The 9,372-nt window shown below is 37.6% G+C and overlaps 1 protein-coding gene across 1 annotated transcript in view; it reads right to left on the bottom strand.

Moving 5' to 3' along the window:
* LOC140679238 (thioredoxin reductase 2, mitochondrial-like) overlaps positions 1–9,372 on the bottom strand; it is a 132,468-nt gene that overhangs the window by 77,207 nt on the left and 45,889 nt on the right. The window contains exons 9-11 of the mRNA XM_072914238.1: positions 2,871–2,890; positions 2,369–2,460; positions 2,109–2,283 (exon numbers count right to left, since the gene is read on the bottom strand). Of these exons, the coding sequence (XP_072770339.1) occupies positions 2,109–2,283; positions 2,369–2,460; positions 2,871–2,890 (287 nt within the window). The remainder of the gene's footprint in view (positions 1–2,108; positions 2,284–2,368; positions 2,461–2,870; positions 2,891–9,372) is intronic.

Genomic DNA, 9,372 nt, shown 5'->3' with positions numbered 1-9,372 from the left:
ATATATATCTTAACCACACCCCCAACCACGCCCCCCTACCTCCCGAAATCAGAGGTCTCAAGGTTGGCAAGTATGGACTTATTATACTCTAAAAATGTTGGTCTTACTTAAAAATGCACACATTTAGTTGTATTCAGTGTTAAAAAATATTATATGGCTCTTACGGAAATGCATTTTAAAATATTTGGCTTTAATGGCTCTCTTAACCAAAAAGGTTCCCGACCCCTGGGTCAAAGTTATGTGAAAGGTTAATGTCATATGGTACTACATCTAAGGGGATAAAAACAATTAACACCCTGGTTTGATTGATCCATGTCTAGAACATATACATGTATGACTATGTCCACACTAGAGATGCGCGGTTTGCGGACACAACCACGGAGCCCGCGGATAATCCGCGGGTCGGGCGGGTGACATGACGAAAAAATAGATTGTAAATAGATTCGGGCGGTTGAACCAATTCGGAAATATATATACATAGTTAAATGTTGTTACCCACATACGAAAAACGTATAGATTTTATCGGTCCTTTAGGTGGAGCTGATGGTGCATCACCGAAAAAGAAAAGGATTGACTTCACAGAATGGGAGGAGGATACACCTGTGCTTGTTGATGAAGTAGAGGATTATTCCTCTACAAACTTCCATCTCGACGGATCAGCAGAGGAAAATCTACTTTCCTTTTGGGGGAAACAAGGACAATCATTCCCACGACTACAACACCTTGCCAAGACAATCCTATGCGTCCCAGCAACAAGTGGCGCAAGTGAGCGCTCCTTCAGCGCAGCAGGGCGCATTTTAGAGGCCAGGCGCTCTCGCCTGAATCCTGGCACTGTAGATGCCATTTTATTCCTGCATAGTGCTAACAAAAAAAAAAGTAAGTAGACATACGGTTGGATATGTTAAACGAATTAGTCTACGTTACCTATAGGCTATACCAAATAAGCCCATGTCTAACCTATATTGAGTTCGGTCAGCTGAATAATTTTGATGGTTACGTGTTGTTTGGGCACACTACAATGCAAAGGAATTAAGGCAATTGCGTTGTTTATTGTGGTTTTTTCTATTCGAGATATACTACTATGTGTGTTAATTATTTGGCCTCGCTTTCAAGTGAAGCGCAACTCCGATTGGCGACAATGTAAGGATATTTAGCCTGCTTTGTTTGTCGCGACCGTCTATTTTCATTATAATTCAAGTTTGATGATAAAGTGCAGTCTGATGGGTTTGATTTCCCCCCTTCAGCTTTTTGCCTTGGCCAATAAGTTGCAGGTAATTTATTATTATTATTTATTTAATTTATTTTTGTTTAAATAGGGATGACATACATATGTTATTGTATAATTTAAGTTTGTGCGCGTGATTGACAGCCTAAGGCTTATGAGGCACATTTTTTATTTATTTTTTTATTTCAACTTAAAAAAGTATGAGCCTATATGCCTATGCCTAGAACATAGGCTATGTTTTTATCTTTATTTTCCTGCCTGTCGTTGACAATGGAGATTGTCTGATATTTTGTCATGGCTGCAGATCAATCAATAAAGGTTCATCTTTGTCGCGAAATTGTTCACTGTTTCACTGTGCACCCCGCCCTCGTCCCAATTTGAGCATTATAACATTAACAAGTTAATATTCATTGAAATAAATTCAGAAACATTTTTTTACCTAACGAAAATATAGGCCTAGTCTTTCTAAAACATTTTTTTGACTTCTTAAAAGCATCGTTCTGCTTTCTGCAACTGCGCACACAAAGTGTGAGGAACGCACTCCTGATCTGAGGGCATTGGCAACAATAGTCAACACTTTCTTAATGGAAATGACAATAATACTATAATAATGATAAATAATATTATCACGCATTGAATGTCTCTGCTGCATTGGATCAGTCTCCTTTCTTTAACAGGCAAAAGCTTTCTAACCTCACTAATGCCTTGCATCGTCTATATTAGATATATAACAACGGGCGGATGGCGGGCCCGTGTGGTTTTGATAAAATGTTGGTTGGGTGGATGGCGGATGGATGACGACTTTTGTGATGCGGTTGCAGATGAAATAATTGCCTATCCGCGCATCTCTAGTCCACACACATACAGACAATGATACACTTACCAATTGCCCACAACACAGTATCGTAGGTGTCCTTGTGTGTGTTGCCTGTCAGGATATCACTCCAGGTTACTTGTAAGACTCCTGTTGGGAGTTTTTCAACACTCGTGGGGACACACTTCCATGCAAACTTTGTTCCGTAGGACTCCATGTAGTCTGTCACCAATCCCGCCATTTGCTGTTAAAACCCAAAACAATGCAATTGCGCAATATATTATTATCAGGATGGCATTAAGAATAGTTGATTATAGAAGAAGCAATACCTGATCAAAACCCCGGAGGGCGATGCTGCGGACCATCACGGTGGTGTCCAAGCCGATGCCTGTGAGGAAGCCTGCACACTCAAGAGCCACATCTGAGCAACATCAGGTTAGGGATTGCCGTGTTTATCATGCATTGAATTAATACCTTGAATGTAGCCAAATAAAACAGACTTAGTAGTCCTACATACTAAAGTGGGAGCCTAAAAGACACAGTAGCAAACTAAAATAGCAGTCAGTGGTACACTGTATTTGGAAACATGTCACTTTGTTTGTTTTGCAATAGTTTCACATATGGGAAGCATATGTGTTTTACCTTGCAGACAAAACTAAAAGGCTCTCCCATATGGCACACTGACCTTAAAACAAACACGACAAGGCATTCATGCTACACTGACCTGACACCGAGTGGTAAATTTAAAGTTAAGTTTACAACTTCGCAATTTCTCAACTGACTACCAGTCATTATTCATGTGCTACAGTAGTTGGCGGAAAAAAAGGATACAGCTCGCTCCGACCACAAGCCTGTAAAATGCAAACACAAAAATATCATTACAATTATGACAATCCTTAAGAGTTCAAAATGTGTGGATGCCCTTTACGGTATATTGCTTAGAGCACTCTTGCCTAATAAAAAGTTTGCTTTTTAATCACAAACACATAGAGCAAACTTAGGATATGCTGCCATAATTTGCTCAAATCCACAACAAAAATGATCATCTGCAGTAGGGATGTCCCGATCCAGGTTTTTGCACTTCCGATCCGATACCGATACTGACCGATACTGGCCTATCCGAGCATGTATTAAAGTTTCAAGTTATTTAGCCTACTTAGTTGTCAGAATCATGTTGAAAAGGGTTTTAGTACTCTTGATAACAACTAGCCAGCTGAATTAGGGGAGTTTGAATAATACACAATGGTTGGTAACAAGAAACTGACCTGTTTATTCAAGGATAAACACAAAATAGACAAAATTATACATGACAAACAGAAATGGCATCATTGAAACTAGGGCTGGGCGATATGGCCTTTTTTTAATATTGCGATATTTTAAGGCCATATTGCGATACACGATATATATCTCGATATTTTGCCTTAGCCTTGAATGAACACTTGATGCATATAATCACAGCAGTATGATGATTCTATGTGTTTTGATTGATTGATTGAGACTTTTATTAGTAGGTTGCACAGTGAAGTACATATTCCGTACAATTGACCACTAAATGGTAACACCCCAATAAGTTTTTCAACGTCGTTGATTCATGATACAGATATATACTATCAGATATATACTATCATCATAATACAGTCATCACACAAGATAATCACATTGAATTATTTACATTATTTATAATCCAGGGTGTGGAGGGGGGCGCCGGATGTAAGTGTCAAAAAGACAGTCAAAAGAGTTTGATATGAGAATAAATCTAAAGTTAAAATATAGGGTAGAAATGCACCCATTTGCAGGAAATGTAGTCTTGATTTTCAACATTTTCTTTCAAGGCTTGCATGTCTACATTAAAACATTCTTCTTCATACTGCATTAATATATGCTACTTTTAAACTTTCATGCAGAGAAGGAAATCACAACTAAAAAAAAAATCACAAATTTTTTCATACTGTGTTGATGTGGAAATGTTTGCCTCGGCATTTTGATGTTGTGGACATGTGGCACCGAATGGAGATAAGCGTCTCGACAGACGTTACAATATTTGAACAATGATGACGAAAACTGTTTTCTCTGTCGTGTCCGTGTGTCGAAAATTGTTATGCGCTTATTTTTTTATTAGATTTTGTGCGTGGCATATAATTGCTATGCGCAGAGGACGAGCAGTGCGCAATTGCACAGGCGCACACCTTAGAGGGAGCGTTGGTCACACGGCTGCACTAGCATCACAGCTAACGTTAGCCATGCTGCTACGTCTCTGCTCGGGGAGGACGTATACGTATGTGACGTATGACGTGACAGTATGTGACGTGTGTAAGAAGGTGCGCTTGCTGTCTGTGAGAGGGAGACACAGGAAAGAGTGAGAAGAGCCTGTCGTGTAATGCCAGCAGCTAAAAGCAACTGCGTGAGAATCCACAGACTTGTGGATGTGTTGAAGGTGTGCTGGAAAATGCGGAACGGAATAGGGGGGAGCAGAAAAGTGGAATGTATTATTTAAATCGGTGCGTTGGAAAACACGGACCGGAGTTTTTTTCAAACTGGATCTGGATCGGCATTTTCCCATGCTTTGCCGATACGCATTTTTTGGCAAATATCGGCGGCCGATCCGATCCAAATATCGGATCGGGACATCCCTAACCTGCAGAATCATTCTGTAAACTGTGCGCATCAAAATTACGCTTTTCCAAAAATAATGCTCAGTTTTGATTGACTCCACGAGAGGGATTGTTAAGTTCTAATGTACACTGCAAAAACTGAAATCTAAGTAAGATTAAATATCTAAAAAAAGGGTGATATTTGCTTATTTTCTGTCTGATAAGATAATTCTTCTCACTAAGCATATTTTATGTTAGTGTTTTACTTGTTTTAAGTGTTTTGGTCCTAAATTATCTCAGTAAGATATTACAGCTTGTTGCTGAGATTTTATAATAATAATAATAATATTAGGATTAGATTTTATATCGCGCTTTTCTATTATTAGACACCGTATTTTTCACAGTATAAGTCGCACCGGACGAAAATGCACAATAAAGAAGGAAAAAAACATATATAAGTCGCATTTTTGGGGGAAATTTATTTGATAAAAGCCAACACCAAGAATAGACATTTGAAAGGCAATTTAAAATAAATAAAGAATAGTGAACAACAGGCTGAATAAGTGTACGTTATATGAGGCATAAATAACCAACTGGTATGTTAACGTAACATATTATGGTAAGAGTCATTCAAATAACTATAATATAACATATAGAACATGCTATACTTTTACCAAACAATCTGTCACTCCTAATCGCTAAATCCCATGAAATCATATACGTCTAGTCTCTTACGTGAATGAGATCAATAATGTTATTTGATATTTTACGGTAATGTGTTAATTAGTAATTTATGAAAAAAACTGCGACTTATAGTCCGAAAAATACAGTACAGTCTATTATACAGCATTATTCACATGTGAATAATATAAATACAGTCTATTATACAGCATTATTCACATGTGAATAATATAAATACAGTCTATTATACAGCATTATTCACATGTGGATAATATAAATTCAGTCTATTATACAGCATAAATACAGTCTATTATACAGCATTATTCACATGTGGATAATATAAATACAGTCTATTATACAGCATTATTCACTTGTGAATAATATAAATACAGTCTATTATACAGCATTATTCACATGTTAATAATATAAATACAGTCTATTATACAGCATTATTCACATGTGGATAATATAAATACAGTCTATTATACAGCATTATTCACATGCGAATAATATAAATACAGTCTATTATACAGCATTATTCACATGTGGATAATATAAATACAGTCTATTATACAGCATTATTCACATGTGGATAATATAAATACAGTCTATTATACAGCATAAATACAGTCTATTATACAGCATTATTCACATGTGGATAATATAAATACAGTCTATTATACAGCATTATTCACTTGTGAATAATATAAATACAGTCTATTATACAGCATTATTCACATGTTAATAATATAAATACAGTCTATTATACAGCATTATTCACATGTGGATAATATAAATACAGTCTATTATACAGCATTATTCACATGTGAATAATATAAATACAGTCTATTATACAGCATTATTCACATGTGGATAATATAAATACAGTCTATTATACAGCATAAATACAGTCTATTATACAGCATTATTCACATGTGGATAATATAAATACAGTCTATTATACAGCATTATTCACATGTGGATAATATAAATACAGTCTATTATACAGCATAAATACAGTCTATTATACAGCATTATTCACATGTGAATAATATAAATACAGTCTATTTTACAGCATTATTCACATGTGAATAATATAAATACAGTCTATTATACGGCAATATTCACATATGAATAATATAAATACAGTCTATTATATGGCATTATTCACACGTGAATAACATTAATACAGTCTATCATACAGCACTATTCACATGTGAATAACAAATACAGTCTATTATACAGCATTATTCACATGTGAATAACATAAATACGGTCTATTATACAGCATTATTCACATGTGAATAATACAGTCTATTATACAGCATTATTCACACGTGAATAACACAAATACAGTCTATTATACAGCATTATTCACATGTGAATAATATAAATACAGTCTATTATACAGCATTATTCACATGTGAATAATATAAATACAGTCTATTATACAGCATTATTCACATGTGAATAGAATAAATAGTCTATTATACAGCATTATTCACATGTGAATAATATAAATACAGTCTATTATACAGCATTATTCACATGTGAATACAGTCTATTATACAGCATTATTCACACGTGAATAACACAAATACAGTCTATTATACAGCATTATTCACATGTGAATAATATAAATACAGTCTATTATACAGCATTATTCACAAGTGAATAATATAAATACAGTATTATACAGCATTATTCACATGTGAATAAAATAAATACAGTCTATTATACAGCATTATTCACATGTGAATAATACAGTCTATTATACAGCATTATTCACATGTGAATAAAATAAATACAGTCTATTATACAGCATTATTCACATGTGAATAATACAGTCTATTATACAGCATTATTCACATGTGAATACAGTCTATTATACAGCATTATTCACATGTGAATAATAGAAATACAGTCTATTATACAGCATTATTCACATGTGAATATTATAAATACAGTCTATTACACAGCATTATTCACATGTGAATAATACAGTCTATTATACAGCATTATTTACATGTGAATAATATAAATACAGTCTATTATACAGCATTATTCACATGTGAATAACATAAATACAGTCTATTATACAGCATTATTCACATGTGAATAATATGAATATAGTCTATTATACAGCATTATTCATGTGTGAATAATGCTGTGACATCATGCAGCTCAGCACAACTGGAAATAACAACCACAATAATAAATATGTTTAGTTAACAGCTCTGCGACAGTTTCAATCAAACCTAGGCATTATCTCTGTACACAAATACTTCTCTGATACATCTTTTGGCATACAATGTTTGTTTTCTTCCTGGGAGGAGCGCAACAGAAAATCAATGAGAAGCACTGAGCTCGTGAGACAGCTCAACAGTGTTATGACCCTGGAAAGTCTCAGGGTTTGCTACCTTCCTCTAAGGCACCTTGACAGTGCTGAAAGACCAGACTAGTCCGGTCCACGGTGAGATATTTGCTCAAGTGTACTTAATGTTGTGTGTGTGTGTGGTCCAGGTGAATAACATGTCTAATACAACCCTAAGATCCATGGCTATGAGGAGGGCTAATTGCTACCATTTAAAGTAATCCCTGCAGATGGGGAATGTCATGTTCAGGGCTCAAGTCTACATTTAAGACTACTGAGTGAAGCCAATCACCCTCATGCAGGAGGCCCCACTCTCACTTGTTTTTGCCTAACCTCCTACCTCTAGACGGCATGTACCTGACAGCTCAGAGTGCCTGTGGCAAATACTGCCCTTGTCCATGTTAACACCAACTCCTAAAAAAAAAAAGCCCAATGCCCCTTGTCCCTGTGTCTGGGTAATGCAGAGGTGCACTTATCACTATTGTGAGAGGCTTAAAGGAGATCAAGTAAAGAGCGTCAGCAGGATTCTACACTTTCATCAACTAGGAAAATGTCTCGTTTCAGCCTACGCCTTCAGCCTCATCCTCACTGTGTCTGACTGAATTACACACCGTTCCAAAGGTAGTACAGCTGTTCAACTACTCATGACCCCATCACCTTTTTACAAGAATGGTGACATGGAGAGGCAGCCAGGTTGGAGAAAATGCATGTTGAAATAATTGCACTGCATTTACAGATGAACATGGACACAATGCAATTAATGTATGAAACCAGTCAATGACAGCAGAAAAATTTAAATTAATTTATTGATTATTGCATTATTGGCAGACCGGGGTGGTGGTTCCTCTCTTTAAGAAGGGGAACCGGAGGGTGTGTTCTAACTATCGTGGGATCACACTCCTCAGCCTTCCCGGTAAGGTCTATTCAGGTGTGCTGGAGAGGAGGCTACGCCGGATAGTCGAACCTCGGATTCAGGAGGAACAGTGTGGTTTTCGTCCTGGTCGTGGAACTGTGGACCAGCTCTATACTCTCGGCAGGGTCCTTGAGGGTGCATGGGAGTTTGCCCAACCAGTCTACATGTGTTTTGTGGACTTGGAGAAGGCATTCGACCGTGTCCCTCGGGAAGTCCTGTGGGGAGTGCTCAGGGAGTACGGGGTATCGGACTGTCTGATTGTGGCAGTCCGCTCCCTGTATGATCAGTGTCAGAGCTTGATCCGCATTGCCGGCAGTAAGTCGGACACGTTTCCAGTGAGGGTTGGACTCCGCCAAGGCTGCCCTTTGTCACCCATTCTGTTCATAATTTTTATGGACAGAATTTCTAGGCGCAGTCAAGGCGTTGAGGGGATCTGGTTTGGTGGCTGCAGGATTAGGTCTCTGCTTTTTGCAGATGATGTGGTCCTGATGGCTTCATCTGGCCAGGATCTTCAGCTCTCGCTGGATCGGTTCGCAGCCGAGTGTGAAGCGACTGGGATGAGAATCAGCACCTCCAAGTCTGAGTCCATGGTTCTCGCCCGGAAAAGGGTGGAGTGCCATCTCCGGGTTGGGGAGGAAATCTTGCCCCAAGTGGAGGAGTTCAAGTACCTCGGAGTCTTGTTCACGAGTGAGGGAAGAGTGGATCGTGAGATCGACAGGCGGATCGGTGCGGCGTCTTCAGTAATGCGGACGCTGTATCGATCCGTTGTGGTGA

This window comes from Nerophis lumbriciformis, linkage group LG12 (assembly GCF_033978685.3).
Source record: "Nerophis lumbriciformis linkage group LG12, RoL_Nlum_v2.1, whole genome shotgun sequence".
NCBI classification, from domain to species: Eukaryota; Metazoa; Chordata; class Actinopteri; order Syngnathiformes; family Syngnathidae; genus Nerophis; species Nerophis lumbriciformis.
This window is presented reverse-complemented; position numbering and strand designations above follow the sequence as displayed.